Source organism: Haliotis rufescens, unplaced genomic scaffold (genome assembly GCF_023055435.1).
Source record: "Haliotis rufescens isolate VD_foot unplaced genomic scaffold, xgHalRufe1.0.p SCAF_8, whole genome shotgun sequence".
Classification (NCBI taxonomy): domain Eukaryota; kingdom Metazoa; phylum Mollusca; class Gastropoda; order Lepetellida; family Haliotidae; genus Haliotis; species Haliotis rufescens.
In genome coordinates this window covers 14,238,229-14,256,985 of record NW_025964372.1, presented here as the reverse complement: position 1 = coordinate 14,256,985, position 18,757 = coordinate 14,238,229, and the positions used below count along the sequence as shown (strand labels likewise).

General features: G+C 40.3%; 2 protein-coding genes across 3 annotated transcripts; both read right to left on the bottom strand.

The window, feature by feature from the left end:
* Positions 1–1,685: 1,685 nt before the first annotated feature.
* LOC124149008 (histidine N-acetyltransferase-like) lies at positions 1,686–4,064 on the bottom strand. Its single transcript, XM_048389581.1, has 3 exons — positions 3,809–4,064; positions 3,122–3,352; positions 1,686–2,968 (listed from the first exon to the last, which is right to left on the bottom strand). The coding sequence occupies exons 1-3, from the start codon at positions 3,968–3,970 to the stop codon at positions 2,453–2,455; spliced, it is 909 nt and encodes a 302-aa protein (XP_048245538.1). The 5' UTR covers positions 3,971–4,064; the 3' UTR covers positions 1,686–2,452.
* A 1,419-nt stretch (positions 4,065–5,483) lies between these two features.
* On the bottom strand, positions 5,484–14,671 carry LOC124149007 (neuronal acetylcholine receptor subunit alpha-6-like). 2 transcript variants are annotated; one of them, XM_048389624.1, is made up of 6 exons: positions 14,528–14,671; positions 12,297–12,445; positions 10,389–10,433; positions 9,686–9,795; positions 7,920–8,458; positions 5,484–6,484 (listed from the first exon to the last, which is right to left on the bottom strand). In XM_048389624.1, the coding sequence occupies exons 1-6, from the start codon at positions 14,580–14,582 to the stop codon at positions 6,048–6,050; spliced, it is 1,335 nt and encodes a 444-aa protein (XP_048245581.1). In that variant the 5' UTR covers positions 14,583–14,671; the 3' UTR covers positions 5,484–6,047. The 2 variants fall into 2 exon arrangements, with proteins under 2 accessions (XP_048245581.1, XP_048245582.1); XM_048389625.1 differs by lacking the exon at positions 12,297–12,445 and having other exon boundaries at positions 14,528–14,600.
* Between the last annotated feature and the right edge of the window lie 4,086 nt (positions 14,672–18,757).

Here is an 18,757-nt window from a genome sequence, read left to right as displayed (position 1 = left end):
GGATATTTGATATTGAACGGGCCACACATTTCAGCAAGAGGTCAGTTAATGTGGTTTAAATAATAGTATATTCAGGAAACAAATCAACAGACAACAAATATTGTAGCCGTCGAATACATGTAAAATAGACAAACGGTATGTACAGTACTGTGTAGAATTGAATATGATATTGAAATAATGAACATGTTCAAAACAGTATGCAGTATACCTTGTTGAAGAACGTAAGTTGATAACAAAAAAACAGTGTTTACACGTGCACATACATTCAGCTACATAAGAAATTTTATATTTCATATTATTTTGTTGTCTTTAATTCTAAGATGCTTTGCGACTGTACTTTATCCTGCGATATAATACACTTTTTGAGTTACGTCATAATGGGCTGATATCATGACTATTCCAATTATCTCCCCGGGTCTACGTACTGTAATGGTAAATCGTTCTTTCATTTCTGTCAGGCAAGATGTCGCATCTACATCAATATCGATCGGTAAATAGTTTTTTTTTTTGAGCTTGTCGAATAATTGTTTGCTCTAACTTGTAAAGATTTATGGCAAGATGATGATGTCATGATCACTCTCTCATGCAAGCGTTCTCGTGCTTTAACTATACTAGTTCAGGGCAAAGCTATAGTTTATTACACAACACATCTGGGTATGAGGGATGGTCCAAAAGCTCTGAGCCTGACTTACATTCAACTTTGGTCCATATCAAAGTGAACTAGTCAATGTTTGAGTAGTTCATTGCAAGTGTAGTGGGTCTGTGAGGACGTCTGTATATTAGTGACAACCAGTTGAACGTGATAGGGTTCCAGATGGACACAGAAATAGAAAAGAACGACCCCCGAGCACTCATCAAATTTTTCCCACAACAATCGTCAACGATCATCTCAGCAAGTTTGCACACTATTACAGTTTTCAAGGCGATACTTTTTATATCTATTTAGATTGTTTGATAAATCAACATATTAGCACCCACATATTAGCCCTAAACAATGATTGTGGAATTTCTGCATTTCCTTTTACTTGTTATCCTAAACCTGAGATGTTGAAAATAGCCAAGTCTTTAGATAGGTTGTATTCAGTATGTGAAATCGACCTGGGGTCAAAACTTTCAAAGAATGACTTTCAAAAATATCTTAACTGGTAAATTCAGTCAAGTAAAACAATAGTGCAGATGTTAGTCCATTAGTCTAAACTTACATGTAGCCCAGCTGACATATCCCTTGTAAAATTTGAATACGGTAAATATGATATCAATAACCTGAGAAACATCCGACTACGTTTATTCATTATCTTAAACTTTTATTATCTGAACAACTCTTAAAAATGAAATGAAAGTGAAATGTAATTAGCATATTAAAAACTAAAATTGATATAAATAATGTTGTCGTGGCTAAAAATTACTTAACATCTATCTATATATCACCTCTTAGTACATATCAAAGTTGATATTACACTGGATGAAATTTGGAGAGCCAAATAGATCATTGGAGGTACAATGCAATAGAAAAATCAGCTCGGCATTGGAAGAAGCGGCTTTAAAATATTACACTATTTAATGCAATTGCGAAAACATGGCAACTGGGACATTGTGCAACAAGACCACGAATTTATCATTAAATTAATAATGAAAGGCAAATATATTTTTTTATTTTCGTGGCTGCTGTTAGTAGTACTGTCGTTGTAAATACATTTTTAATATTATTTCAAAGAGTTCTGGTCAGGAGTTTTATACAAAATACGACTCGACTAGATCTCCATTATTTATTTTTCATGCAGATTGGAATTCAACTGGTTGACTTTGAAAGTTGAACAGTACTGCAGTTACAACAGAAACATTTTAGAAAATTGGATTCATTATATTATTGTCGCTATACAGTCATTATAATGGGTTTTCGTGAATGTGAAACTTAGAACAGCAATATGTAGGTTCATCCCTTCTCTTCCAACGAATCCGTGAGTGAGTGAGTGAGTTTGGTGAGTGACATTGCTTCTCCAAACTTGCTGTGTTATGTTTCCATGTACACCACGAAAATATATTTCCAAAACAATGGCATTCATTGTCTACTCAAAACTCAGCTGCATTGCAATAAATTGTTCTGTTGGAATGTGATTACCTATTTCATATGAACAGTTCAAGTATGTGAGGTATCAACATTAGATTTATATTGTTTTGACATGTCTTTCAAAATAATTACTTTAAAATATGTATGATCTTTGTTTGTTTGTTTGTTGCAAGTCGTAAAAAGGCGACTAACGGGATCGGGTGGTCTGGATCGCTGACGTGGTTTATGCATGTCGATCCCAATTGCGTGTATTGATGTTCATGATATCAATCACTGGATTGGCTGGTCTGGACTCGATTATTTACAGACCGCCGTCATGTTGCTGGAATATTGCTGAGTGCGGCGTTAAACAATAAACCAACCAACTATAGAATGGGGATGAAGTTATTCTGAGACACATCTTCTAAATGAATGTTCTTCTGAGAGAAACGACTCTTGGAAAATAGCCCCGACGCGAGTCAGGATATCGTCAATAACGGCGACAGGGAACGTCTGTGGGGTAAAGATAGTAACTGTTATCTTTCCTTTGTGTAAATTCCGAATGAGTGCCAAATGAGCCTTGAAATGGTGCGTGAAGTCTTCTGGTGACGATCCGTATATGTCTAAAATGTAACGAAAGCCTAACTTAACATTGAAGTAATGTCCAGTCGTCACAAGCTTATATTTGTTGTTACGGGATGGACTGCCGAACAAGACAGTTCTTTTGTTAAAAATACTGGCAAAGTTGCCTTCGGTTAGTTTATATGGCATTCTGTGCACATACAGGATTCCTCCCGGAAACAAGATGTCACGCGTTTCCGGGTCAGAGAGCAGGCGGTGAAGGTCTTTCTGGTTCAAAGGTTGGAGGTCAGATGATGCCTCCTCGACAACACTTTCTGGTATCGCATAGGTATAAACCTTCTGAAATAAAAATGGTACATGTGAATGTACACTAACAATGGACATTAAACTACCAACATTTAGTAAGTAAAAGTTCAACTTGATTACAACTTGCAATTATAAGTGAAACAAATTATACTGTTGTAGAATGGAAAGGACCGAGCGTATGTTCACCTGCATAGCTATGTGTTCAAAGCCACTATCTGGTTGTAGCAGCTTCTCAGCAATTGCTTTGAACACAACCAATTTTTCATATTTCACTGATTTGATTGTCGACATTGTTTGGTATAGATGACTTCTCAGGGCCTTGTAGTAACCTTGACCCTGATAGGCGTCCTTGACCCTTCCAGCTCTCAGCACAAATGCTTCACGGTTGTCAATCAATGCTCCACACAGGAAGCCAATCTGAGAAGAGTTATAGGGATATGAGGTGCGGGAAAAGATGAGAGTCCAGTAACTTCTGTTTTTATCAGCCTTACAGAACATATTTACCCTAATTACACAGAAACAGTTTCTCAAGCAGTTGCACAAGAAAGACGATGGAACATAGTAACTATACATGTACTTACTGAATTAATGAATTAATGCATGAGGGAATTAATGAATAAATGTTGTTGTCAGTCATACAATACCTGCATTCCACCCAGTGTACATTGTAAATGAAATTGAACATGGTAAAAACATGGGATTGAGATCATTCGGCTGACTTGGTTGATGCATGTCATCGTATCCTAATTGCGTAGATCATGATGTCAATCACTGAATTGTCTGGTCCAGATTTGATTTTATATATAGGCCGCACTCAGCCTTCGTCCTTCATTATATAGCCTTAGCGTCCAGATAAGCGAGTTGTATACTTACCACTTCCCCATCTACAATACATAGGAAGTTCATGTAGTTGTCGTCTTCCAAGAACTCAGTATATTTACAAGGGAGATAATCCACTCCATTGTATACTTCGCCAATAGATAACACATTTTCATAGTCCCTCAGAGTTGCCAACCGAATGGTACAGTTGCTCATCCTACAATATACAACTATATTATGTGAGAGAGAGAGACACACACACACAGAGAGACACACAGAGAGACACACAGAGAGGCAGACAGAGAGAGTACATCCAAGCACAAAACCATCCACAAATAAAAAAACATATCATGTACAACGGCCGCCATATGTGCCTATGAGAGACAGTACATCAACATAGTGGATTACAATAATATATTTTTTTTTCAAATTGTACACTGTTCTTAAAATAACACTACTGATATGGAATTCAGCAGGTCACCTTGAGAAGAGATCTTGACGTCAGCACTCTTCGTCGATAGCGTTATCGAGCACTTGGTACAATTATCCCAGTCATAGAGTTAACCATGTCGTTGCGCGAGATAACTGTTTTATGAAAATGAGACTCGTGATCAGCCTCTGAGCCTCTCATCATGCTGTGTGGGACAAGTGGTACATCTCTTCGACCTGTATCACTACCTACATGTACCTCACAAATTAAACTGACGTATTTTAGAAAATGGCTGTTCGAAGTAGCGTAAGCTCTCGAAAAATAATCACCATAACGGTTTTGTTCGTCACGTCGTTTGCGTGGATTCGTTTTCTTTGCGATGTGGCTGCAAATGTACCTCTTGTCGTCATAGTGGTGCATATATGTGATCTTTAAGCCACACGTACTCACTTTGAGTCCATTTTCCAACCGATAAGCGCTTAAAACTTATTTACCTGGGAGACAGTGTTGTGTGTAATAACCACTAACAGTGTGATCTACTCACGTTGACCTTCTAAAATTTGCATATCATTGTTTGCCTTACCTAGATACCTCTGACCCCGAGAGAAGGTAGGAACAGGTCTGGAGGATGGTATGCTTTTATCTCAAAACGCTTAGAGACAATGTCAAGTAGATCTCCCCGTGGCTGTGAACCCGAGCCGTTGTTTATCGCCGCTGCCGGCATAATTTCAGTAATATTACGGTCTGTGGTAAATAAGTGAGTTAAGTCTCTCTGAAACCAGAGTCAGGATCATTCCCCCGCCATCATTCGTCCCGTCAATAACCGAGTCCGGCCCAGACACATTATGAGCGGCTGTCCGCGCATCCGGGCATCTCCAAAATCACAGAGGAAACAACTGGGTGATAGAATGAGCATTTATCTGAGCTGTCGAGGTGCAAGGCTACCAGTCAGTTCTTACAGTGTGGCCACCGGACCCCGTGATATTGGCTGCTCGGGATTTGGGGCATTCTAAATAGTGCCTTTGTATAATGAATTCATGATTACATATGCATATTCCAGATGAAATTAGGTCAGGAGGACAGAGGTGTGGCTGAGTTAATGTCATTATAAGAATCATATAAGAATTGACCTCAATATCTTTTGCGTTTATGGAGGTAGGAACGTAAAAACCGGTGTCCAACTTTGCATAAGTCCGCGTATTTTTTGCGTTTATGGCTTTTACCGCTATAAAGGCAAAGACTTATTGAAGTCGATTCTTATAAATAAATAAGTCAACAATAATAACTTTCATGGCTGCTTATTTAATCGTTAAAACAAAAACCTGTTGACAATAGTAGAGTGACATTGCAATAATGCAACACAATCCCCGCCCATTCTATATGATCCAGTCAGGAAATAGTAGTCTGTTTTTGGGACGTGGCCTTTTTTCTTTTCGGCTTTTAGAAACAAACTCGCAAAAAATATTGCTTGATTAGCCAATCAAATGCCACGGAATTGCTTTGAATTTTTTTTTATTTAGGCGAGCCTGATGACACTTATGGTGATGAATGTCATTGTTTACACAGAAAGAATACCTGTAAATATACTACAGAGCATGTAGTATAATGATATAGACAGCTTCTTTCAAGAAATTCATTTATATCAGCAACATTAGTGAGTGACATCTTACTATCATTTTCACTATATTGCGTAACAATCACTTTTAATGTTCGAGGTATACGGGGCATTTTATATCATAAAACATTCTCGGCTCCATTGATATACAAAAACATATTTACTTTTTGAAGACTTTTATAACATTTCGTTATTTCTGTTAATAAAACACTTACTAAACATGCATCATTATTCCAAACTGGACGGAACTACGTGGAAGCATAATAAGTTCCATACATAACCCCCAGAAATACAACAGTAACAGCAATAAAAATAAACGTAAATACTCGAAGAAAAAATGCATCCAGGCATTTCGCAAAATCTTGCCAGGTGACATCTTCGGCTACTTCATGTTTACCTCCCTTGTCACTCCAGGCAGAGGAGACGTTAGTGGAACATGTTTTGGTCCTGGGTGTATTCATGGAGCTTGTTGTCCTTGAAATATCGCTGTCTTCTAATACCATCCCCTGTGGCCTCACCGTTCTGGACTTGGGTTTAACGCTGGCGCATCCAGCCATGACTCTGTAGAGGAGCAGCGTGCCGTGAGCCAGCGGCTTCTTGTCATCCTGGTAATACAGCCACAGGACCAGGGTAGTGAGGAACGTGATCAGTGTGCCCAGATTCATCACCAGCGTTAGGTAGATCTCTGAAATGAACATAAAGTGTAGAGAACTAAAATCACACACTTTACTACAAATGCGTTCCAAAGTATAAGGAATCATCTAGGGCTTGTACTGGTAACTTGGGTACTCAGGTCGAGTGGGTACTGAGTAGGACCCGGGTACCTCAAGGGCTGCCCGAACCCGTTTATCACGTGGTATAGTAGCAAACATTATCTTGAACTCAATGGTTACACTACAAGTCACTAATGTTCGCATTTCTTTCTTACTATGCACACATTCCTTCTGACTTTCATATGTTCAACTTCAGTGAATGCATGACCATATCGTTTTATACGTGTATCTGAATATATTTTGCCAGGGCTATAGTCAAACTATTCCCAATCGGACATTTTGTACCCATCACTTGAGACCTACAGCGGTTAGCAAATTAGGGTAGGGTAAATAGGGGTGGGGTAGCCGTGTAATAAAATTTGGAATCGTCCCAGCCCTAGAATCACCCCTGGCAAAGAACGTTAAATCAGCATTTTGGAGAAAGTGATGCAAGGGTTGGCTCTTCGGCAATAATTAAGTCATACTGAGCTTTAAGGATAACTGTATCCTGAATAGAGAGATTCTCACGTACATGTATATGCATCTTGAAAAGGTTAAGCTTATTTTCATGTATCGCGAAATATGGAAATATCGATATATTATATAAAATTTGTCACATCTTGATGAGTGTGCCACTAATGCGGCGAAGAAAACTATGCATATCAGCGAGTCGTATAATGCGTTGCAAAGAAAAATTGAAAGATTGAAAGGTTCGACAAATAACTATTTTCGGGCGAACAGTTACAAAATTTGTCCTTTCATAATAGATTTTGGTTTATGCATTGTACTATGAGAATGTCACTTGAAATTAGAAAACAACTCTGTTCCGTCACAAAATGTAAAAGGGGGCACGGGTGGCCCAGTCGTCTAAGGCGCCACGATTCGATGTGCAGAGTTGCGTCTCTTGGGTACGCCAGAAAGGTATGATTGTGGGTTCGAATCCCGGTTCGCCCCGTTTATGTTTCTAGGTTTGTCAGCACCATGCATACTTGTGCTCGTGGGTTTCACCGAAGTGTTAAACGGCTGAGACATGCGTCACTTCGGGCTTTCCTTCCACATTAAGCTGACGCGCCGTGATATATCTGGAATAATGTTAAAGGCGGCGTTAAACCTGAATCACTCACTCATAAATTTAAAAAAGATACGTTTTTCAAAGGTGGCCATCTTGTATGGAAATATATATAGCCCGCGGCGCCTGATTATGATCCAGGTGTATGGAGGTCACCTCTGTTCTCAGAGTAGTAAACTGTGCCTTGTTACTAGTAAATGGATCGTGTACATGGTCTGTACATTGTCTAGGTAATGGTGATGACTAATCAAAGTTATCTCTCAAACACAATGTTTCAAAACGAAAGCTTCTATACACACGCAGAGCTGAGGTTCTTGTTGATATGGCTGGAAGACTGTCAGAGATGAGCGTCAGCAGCACTGTGAAGGACAACAGAACAGTCAAAGAGTAGCCGATCTTTTCCCCAGATTCAACAGGCACTGCAAACACGCCTGTCATAAGACATGAACTCAGAATAAGGGGCAGCAGCAGCGTCAATCCATAGTATTGCCAGCGTCGTCTGAAGGTCAGCGAGTACTGGATGTCCCTGTATTGTTTGTTGAAGCCCCCATTAAAGTCACTGAGTGAAGCAGATGTGTGTGTCAGCTCCCATTCTCCATGGGCAGAGTACAATTCTAACGTTATTGGTTTGTCTGGATCTGTGTGGAGGTCCAGCTCATCAGTTGCGTAGGTCCAACCGGTAATGTTGATGATGCAAGCCTGCACGTCAAATGGATAGTTAGATATGTCGATGGTACAAGATGTTTCTAGTCTCGTTGGAGGAATCCACAGCATTTTCCCATCATGGAAGACTCGGAGGGGGACTCCCTCTTGCCCAATGGGTCCAACTTTGTTCATTCTGTGAATTTGAAATTCCAAGTCACTTGTTACTATTTGTCTCTATGTTGCTAAGGTGCACACTCATAATACCGTGAGATATTATATTCATTCTGTATACATTCTGTGTCAATATGCATTCGTAAACATAAGTAAAGTCACCGTTAGTTTATCTCAGTGCCGTAAAGCTAAATTTTCCGAATTTCAGCATGGAGACATTATTCACTTTGAAGACATTGAAATAGACCCCTTCAGTATCTATTATGGGAGTGGTCTTGTCAATGTCATATATATTTCACACCAGTCACTTGAAAAAAACTGAGAACTATATAACAGATAACATATTTATGATCAGTATGTTTTAAATGCTATGCTTTAAATGGCCAAACTGTCCTTCAAAAGAATTAGTGAGTTAAAATATGAAAATTAAAAGCCATATTGTACCTGCATTCAATACATTTGCGTTGAAATCATGCAAATATATCTGATAAGTAAATGTACGTACTACATAAAACCGTGATATATGGTCACGTTTGCATACGTCTTTTATTCAGTTAGGGACACGGGTGGCCCAGTCGTCTAAGGCGCCGCGATTCCCTGTACAGAGTTGCGTCCCTTGGGCACGCCAGAAACCTATGATTGGGGGTTCGAATCCAAGTTCGCCCCGATTATGTTTCTAGGTTTGTCAGCACCATACCCGTGCTCGTGGTTTCACCGAAGTGGTAAACGTCTGAGACCTGCATCACTTCGGGCTTTCCTCCCAAATTAAGCTGACGAGCCGCGATATAACTGTAATACTGTTAAAAGCGGCGTTAAACCCAACTCACTCACTCACTCACTTTTATTCAGTCACCAGCATGCACAAGTGTCCATAAAACCCTTCATTAGTTACATGTTTATCTCACATGTCCCTGACCAGGTTCCCTTGTGTCCATTTCCACAAAGTAATCTTAGAACTATGAGCACTTAAAGTTTACCGTGTATTCAGTGTAAACGTATTTCAACACCATGACAAACTCTTTTGGTGATTTGTTTTCATCCGCACTTGAATCACTTTATCCACGATTGAACTAATCTAGTTGGCTAGTTAGTGTTGGCTTTATACACCCGGGTTCGCTCCACCACATTGATACAGTGGGTGTTGTTTAGAACAGGATTTAGCCATATTATTTTCGTAAAAGGAATGACTGATTACACCTTTAATATTTAGTAAAACATGATTATCGTTATTATCAAAAACGTTGCTTACTCATTGGACACGACTAGGGGTGGCGTCCACACCTCCGTCTTTTGCAAAGCCAAAAAGTCTGTCCCATTGTATTGATTGGAGTTCCAGGTTAACCTTTCATCCCTCCAGGTCTGGTCAAAAACAAACAAATCGTCATGGTATTCTAACTCATACAAGAACCAATATGCATTTGAATTTGTTTTGGTGACAAAGTCATGATGGACGTGTCTTGAGTTTCTTCCATTCTAGACTAGAAATGTACACTTAAACAAAATAATATATTGATCGCTGGGCATTCAAAATATCCTGAAAAAACTTGTTTTCAAAAGATAATATTTGAAAGAATATGTTTGCTTAAAGCAGTGTAAATGGAGGATCTTTACGTCATTTAGTTGCAACAAAGCGTTCATATGATGTCATGATATGTCTATTTGGCTCGTGGGGTAGCCTAGTGGTTAAAGTGTTCGCTCGTCACGCCGAAGAATCGGGTTCGATTGCCCATATGGGTACAATGTGTGAAGCCCATTTCTGGTGTCCCCCGCCGTGATGTTGCTGGAATATTGCTAAAAGCGGCGTAAAATCATACTCAGTTACTAGTTTAACATTTACACAAACGGCGCCAGTTAGATATTTTTCAGGAGGGTCATACATCAACATAAATACAAGATGTAATTTATTAACATTTGTTCCATTAATGATATCATAGGATGCATAAATATCTCACCGTAAACCACAGGCAGTTGACAGACATGGATTGAGTCGCCGTGTCCTGGAAAAAAAGTTAGATTTGATCAAGAATACATCACCTTTGTCCTAACCACACAAAAGTTATTATCAATAGAAAATATGGATGTTTGACTCGCGTGGTCGAAGTAAACAGAATGCATGTAATGTCTGTTTATGAACATTTAAAATGAGATTATTGTTTATGGAATTGGTAACTGCATGCAAAGACGGAAACAAGACACTCCACCACCCTTTTTATCTGAAGGTAAATGCCTTTTAATTAATTTAATTTGTAACTCCAAAAATGTCAAAGGTGAAGTACATGTCATGTGGGTCTAACTATTTCTTCCAAACTTACAGTATGTTCTTCTATTTCTTTACCGGACTCTGAAGTCAACACTGTTCACTTAACTATACAGTTCCATTTCCTACTGTTGACACGGGTCCGCCTTCATGAGAGTGTGTAGGAATACAAGAACGTGATGATAATATATGGCCACCTGGCTTGAAATTACGACACTAAGCATGATCACGCAAGTAAGTCTTGATTTAAGCAACGAGCGTCTACGGAGGCCGTATGTGATGTTGTAATGCATTTGTACGTACGATACTGTCTACGGAGACCCTATGTGATGTTGTAATGCATCTGTACGTACGATACTGTCTACGGAGACCCTATGTGATGTTGCAATGCATCTGTACGTACGATACTGTCTACGGAGACCGTATGTGATGTTGTAATGCATCTGTACGTACGATACTGTCTACGGAGACCCTATGTGATGTTGCAATGCATCTGTACGTACGATACTGTCTACGGAGACCGTATGTGATGTTGTAATGCATCTGTACGTACGATACTGTCTACTGAGACTCTATGTGATGTTGTAATGCATCTGTACGTACGATACTGTCTACGGAGACCGTATGTGATGTTGTAATGCATCTGTACGTACGATACTGTCTACGGAGACCGTATGTGATGTTGTAATGCATCTGTACGTACGATACTGTCTACTGAGACCCTATGTGATGTTGTAATGCATCTGTACGTACGATACTGTCTACGGAGACCGTATGTGATGTTGTAATGCATCTGTACGTACGATACTGTCTACGGAGACCGTATGTGATGTTGTAATGCATCTGTACGTACGATACTGTCTACGGAGACCCTATGTGATGTTGTAATGCATCTGTACGTACGATACTGTCTACGGAGACCCTATGTGATGTTGTAATGCATCTGTACGTACGATACTGTCTACGGAGACCCTATGTGATGTTGTAATGCATCTGTACGTACGATACTGTCTACGGAGACCGTATGTGATGTTGTAATGCATCTGTACGTACGATACTGTCTACGGAGACCGTATGTGATGTTGTAATGCATCTGTACGCACGATACTGTCTACGGAGACCCTATGTGATGTTGTAATGCATCTGTACGTACGATACTGTCTACGGAGACCCTATGTGATGTTGTAATGCATCTGTACGTACGATACTGTCCACTGAGACTCTATGTGATGTTGTAATGCATCTGTACGTACGATACTGTCTACGGAGACCCTATGTGATGTTGTAATGCATCTGTACGTACGATACTGTCTACGGAGACCCTATGTGATGTTGTAATGCATCTGTACGTACGATACTGTCTACGGAGACCCTATGTGATGTTGTAATGCATCTGTACGTACGATACTGCCCACTGAGACTCTATGTGATGTTGTAATGCATCTGTACGTACGATACTGTCTACGGAAACCGTATGTGATGTTGTAATGCATCTGTACGTACGATACTGTCTACGGAGACCGTATGTGATGTTGTAATGCATCTGTACGTACGATACTGTCTACGGAGACCCTATATGATGTTGTAGTGCATCTGTACGTACGATACTGTTAAGCGAGACCAGCACCATCTGTAACGAGACTTGGGTCTTCAGCGCCGGACGCACTTGGGCGTCGTAGTCAGTCAGGAGAACCCTCCTCAGGTTTGTGGAGGTGTTGGTGAACTGTACGGAACACTCGCAGAGCAACCACGCTGGAAATATGAAAAACAATGGACGTGTTGTCCAATATTCTATAATTCAAAAAACGATTGAATATAAAGTATTTGGTTCAGTTAAGACTTTTCTTCCTGAATGTAGCAATTTCTTTCATTTAAGATTTTTAATTTGAGGTGACCCTAAATCTATTATAGGGAAGTGAGGGAATCAGGGAAGGGTCATGAAAAAATGGACATTTTATAATAAAATATAAAGTGCTTTTGTTTTTTGGACATTGGGCTGGTCATCCAAAATATGACAGACATTAGGGGAGGGTCATTATTTTCAGTACATTAGTGCATCAAAAACCTCTGACACATCCATCCTTTAAAAAATGACCGATCCCTTACTAGGATTGAAAACAACATCTTTGACCACGTTTCTTACATGCAAGTAACCATACTGATTATTATACGAAACACTGTTTATTGTGTTCATTTGAGTGATGAGTGATATTCATAGGATTTTACTTACGTTTCCATCTTTAATCAGTTTGCATTATTGAAACCCATATTTTCCGAATTATTATTCTGGCATTTTGACTGGGGGTCAACTAAGTCTGCAAAACGCCAACCATATATGACAAATCTGGTAAATCCTTTCTGCAACGATGCATTTCTCTGGGGATTGTTTGCAGTAAAAGTCTGATACTTATTTCACGTGTAGCTCGCTAGGCTTGCTTATTTCTAATTATCATTCAGGCTGGGTTTGATTACGTTGAATTCACATATTCCGCAATGGTGGTGCAGGATAATAAAGCTCTCTGATCAAGTATATGTTGCCAGGCAACATGCTTATAAATTTGATTTGAGAACATTTTGCCTTACTTATCATTATAACATCCATATGCCTAATGCGCAAGAGAAAAATATTTGTGGTTGTTTGTTCAGTTTTATCACCACGGCCTGTAAATAAGTCTGGATCTGTGGTTCACATTGTGATCAAGTCACCACGAGCAAGGATCGCGATCAATATCCTGGCCAATCAATCCAATTGGACATCTTACGACAAGACATGCAGTGCAGAAGGTGTGTTGTTTTCCGGCCTCCACGACAGTGATAATGATGCTTGCGGTCGTCTGGCCTCAGTAGAACCAGGGAGTGTAGACCTGTATAAGGAGTGGGCACTAATGGATTTACGACTGAAACAGCTGGTAAACAGCCAACTCATCATGCTTTAGTGAATTTGATTGCCATCATGCCGTTCGTAATCACCCGAGTCGTTCCGAGACAAGCCGAACGTCGGCCCAACGGGCAACGGTAAACTTAGGTAAGGTTAAATGAGGTTTAGCGTCGCGTTTGAGAGAAAGAGAGAGAGAGAGAGAGGAGTGAGAGAGTCACAGAGAGAGAGAGTCAGAGAGAGAGTGAGTGAGTGAGTGAGAGAGTGTGAGAGAGAGAGAGGAGTGAGAGAGTGTGAGAGAGTCAAAGAGAGAGAGAGATGGTTTACCGTTGATACCCCAGTCAGACACACTATACTGACTCGACCATCTTTAACGTCTTTTGGTAGGATGCGACCGGGGATCGAAGCATCCACCTATCGCTCTCCGTCTAGACAATCTAGACCATGGAAGCGGCCGGTAACGGCGAGGAGTAATAGGTGAGCATTGTGATTGCACAACTCATGGTACTCCGACAAACCTTCCGGGTTTTGATGACTATGCAACATAACTGATTGCTATGGAGATCCTTTGTCACCAGGGTCTTTGGAGCAATCTATGTATACCTCAAGCGATCTGTTCCTGAATACAACCGCTTAACATGTGGACTCCAATAGCAAAGATAAGGCTTTTGAAAAGAAGAAGCTCCACATCATACAATTATGGTACATGGGGCATATGTGATGTTCCAAACGGATAAATCTACACTTGCAAGATATTTTGTTACCGCGATGGTTACATAATGTCTTGGTTAAATAATGTCTTGGTTACATAATGTCTTGGTTACATAATGTCTTGGTTAAATAATGTCTTGATGTTCGAGTGTTAACTGAATAACGACGGTTCACCTGAAAATGATTTTCAGCAATATTTGATACAATATTCCTTCTCTCTTGAGTGTTTCAATGAATCACCAGCTTACCTTGCATGATTAGCAGCATGTGAATCACCATGTTGACGCATGTCCTGTTGGCCATTCCTGGATTCTCTCTGACGTTACGGAAGTCTGTATGTGCCTTCAGTGATCGCGAGGTCGCTGGCTTAGGTTGTCACCGCGCCCATCGAGTTCTGCTTGACCGCAGGATCATAGTAGGTCTTTGTGTATAGGTTTGGGTCAGTTTGTCCCACTGTTTAAGACAGAAGTTCGACGATGCGTACGCCAAAATAAAAGCGGACCGACGGATAAAGGGGTTAACTTCAAGAATGTCTTTATCCTTTTCTTTGTATTGATCAGAGCGGAGTAATGGACCTACTGACTGTAAGTAGGCTTTGGTGAGAGGTACAGGTAAACACAGTGTTTACCTATTCTTTAAGAGCGGGCAAAGAAACATTCTAAATAACGCCGGTTGTTTTCATACATTGATGGTGGCTTAAATAAAACATTTATGTCGGTGTTGATCCTTGGCCTTTCTGTATCAGAACGTGTTTCGTGCAAATATGATTCACCAGTAGTGGTTTGACGTGAAGTTATGAAAGAAACTTCACCGGTTAATTGAACTAACCACGTAAACTCGATGGTCATCTGGTCTATGAAATGCGTCAGTTTGGACATTCCTCCAATATAAAGCTGACTCGCGTTCACATGGAAATAATTGTTTACGCCCAATTCATTCAACTAATTAACCTACCGCCGCCTGCCATTCAAGTCACGTTTGATCACAGAAAGTTCGATGTGATTTCAGCATACTTCAAAACTGTCGGAGTTACAAAAAACATATATTATGATCTAGGTCAGATTCTAAAATTCCAAACAGTAAGAAAACTTGTGAAATTGAAAAAAGCGAAAATTGCCTGAATATTTTCTTTTATATATATCTAGAACTACTGGTGGCAATTATGGTTGTGTGAGTGCGGATGCTCCCGGTAATAGGACATGCTTTCCCTTTTCGCGAACACCATCAATGATTTTCAGCAATTCGTCCATATAAGTAATAAGTGTGCCTCGGGTTTAACGCACATAATCCTGATCGTTGGACATGCTGGGTGTCGCGTATTTCTTTTGTTGAGATATGAACAATTTAATTGTTTGGCTCCTATTGACCCCTTAAATATTCTAGATCGGTACCGAAGAGGTAATGCCACGATGTCTAGGTTGGTTTTTACTACTCTGTCCTCCTACCTTGGGGCACGGGCGGCCCGGTCGTCTAAGGCACTGCTATCACTCTGCAGAATTGCGTTCTCTTGCGTTCTCTTGGTTGAGGGTTCGAATCCCAGTTCGGCCCTATCATGTTTCTAGTTTTGTCTGCACTATACCCATGCTTGTGGGTTTCACCCTAGTGGTAAACGCCTGAGACCTGCATAATTTCAGAGTTTCCTCCCATATTTAGCTGATATTGTGAGTGAGTGAGTATTTTCTTACGCCGCTTTTAACAATATTCCAGCAATATCACGTCGGGGGACTTTTACAAGTGGGCAATATAAAATCATCATCTGCGATTCTTCCGCTCGTAACATTAACAAGAAAGAAAGAAAAGGGAACTGCTTTATCATAAAGCTGGAATATTGGGTCAACAATCAATAAACAAAAATCATATAAACAATCATGAATATGTTATTTGATCATATTTTTATGCTAATTATATCATTATATTATTATTTATAGTCGTTCTTTGAGGAATAAACTTGTGAATTAAACATGTATGTATCTACTGGTCAATTTCAGGTACAAACTATACCTGTAGATATCTTAACGTCCCAATGAACTCGGGCTTATCACGCTTCACAAGTGAGCAGCTGGAAGGGTTGCCCGCTTCAGAGACTCCTCGTTCGAAATTCAATCATATTACTCACATGGAACCTAAACAACGAGGTGGCCATGCTGTCCACTTGAAACGAATGTTTACGTTCCGGGAGATTGTGTAAATGAAAGTGTATTCTGTACTACTTTTACAAACGAAATTAGAAGTGTTTGTTTGTTTGTTTGTTGTTTAAAGTATATTCCAGCTATATGACGCCGGTCTGTAAATAATCGAGTCTGACCAGACAATCCAGTGATTGACGTCATGAGCATCGATTCACGCGATTGGGATACGATGACATGCATCAATCAAGTCAGCGAGCCTGACCACCCGACCCGGTGCGGTGTGCGTACTTATTATTTGGCTTCATACAACAATCATCGACTAGAAATTCGTCCTTGGTAAGCCAATGATTGGATATGGCGTGAACAGTATTGATAATATTGTGCTGGTTTTTTTATTGTCTAGATGAACGTCGTATTTTGTAGCTGGGGAGGGGTGTGTGTGTTGTGGCGTCAGGGTGATGGAGGTGGTCCAGAGAATCCAGCGTCTGTAACAAAGAAGTCAAACAGATAAACCACAGTTGTCATGCCGTTTCAGTAAGTAAAAACTCACTCACCCACCCACCCACCCACCCACCCACGCACTGTCCCACTCACCCACCCACTCACTCATCCACCCACCCACTCACTGTCCCACTCACTTACTTACTCTCCCACTCACCAACCCAATCACTGACACTATTAAATGTATTGTTGCTTTGTGAATAAATGTTGTTAGCCGTGTCCAAGGCACTGCTTGTATGGCTATTACTACTGTAAAACATAACGCTTACCACCGTCCATGAGTGTACAAACTCCTTTTCGCTTACCACGTTATTTTCTGAAACATACACTATAATACAGCAAAACTCGCAATGATGAAGGCAGTCCATGCCTCAAAGTTCAGCTATGTGTCAGATGCGTCGATATACGTAGAAGTGAAATGTATTTTTGTTTAACGATGTATTCGCAAATAATGTAAATGTTATAGTCTCGACCAGACAAACCAGTGATTGATATTATGGTGATATGCATTTTACCGAGTCAGTGAGCCCGACCATCTCGCCAAGTAGTCGCCTGGTTGTAAGTATGGTAAACTTGGTAACAAGGTGCGAATCTAATTGGATTAAACGACCATGAACAATGCAGATTTTTCTATGTTATTAGTATAAACGTATAACGTCAAAGACAGAGAATAACTGGTCTCGATTATCCACCGAATCAGATCCCGTTGGTGGTAAAAGGCCATACAGCGGAGTAACCAGGTGTTCGCGATGAAGGTAGTCATCAATCTGTCCTGCAGTGCCCTACCTGTAGTACCCGCCCCTCGCACAACCTGCATAAAAGGTAAGTGTTGTCCAGTTAAATAACACTGTTGTGTCATGATTGATAGAATCGGTTACATCGTCGGTATTCGACTAGACGGCTCGTGAAGACAAGGCGGCTATTTGAATGAAGAATTATACCGAATTCGTATTAAGAGAAGAAGAATTTGTATTGGTTGTTGATTTCAAGCTCATGGGCGAAAGAAATTCTGTGCTGTGATGGTGATAGGAGAGGTTGAGCTCGCGACGTGGTCGTTTCGGAAACGAAGCTCAGGTAGTGAATAGGTCCAGGTTATATATTATAACAACACAGAGATGTGAGACACTGGGCCACAGGATGACACACTGTATGGTGTATATTTTGAGCTCTCTAAAGGCGGTAATCATAATTTAATCATATACCATATTACGATGGCATGATTCCATGCTTTCTGGATGCATTACCCACGAATACGTTGTGGTTGGGTACGGGCACATTCAACCGGGAAAGGTTCTTTACAGATATTATTGTGTATGACTGGTGTAAAATATAAAAAATTAATGCAAGAGAATAACTGGTCTTGATTATCCGCTTAAACAGATTCCATTAGGCGTAAAGGGCAAACTAGCTGTGGAAATGCTATGAATGGACCACTGAAAATCAGTGAAGACATCAACTGTTCGCGAAAAGGGTAAGCATGTCCTGCCCTATCGTTAGCACCCACCATTCGCACTATTTGCATACAAAAGTAAGTGTTTATTGGCTTACATCGCACGGCAGTACGCTTGTCAAGCGACAATGGAATATACCCGTTCTCTGAAGGCGAATTTGGTATAAATCTACATTTAAAATGGCCGCCTCATCTTCGCGAGCTGTCGATGTGTTAGAAATGTTTCTGATCACTCCTCATGTGATCCATGATTTCTTTCCAGACATGATATGATCAATTCAAAAGGAAGTAAGTGCCGTTTGTATCCCACAACTAAAGTTTGTCATAATCATACTGGGTTAGAACTCCGGTCTTGTCGCTGTCAAAGATGTCCTAGAGCGCATGCGTGGAATCTGGTG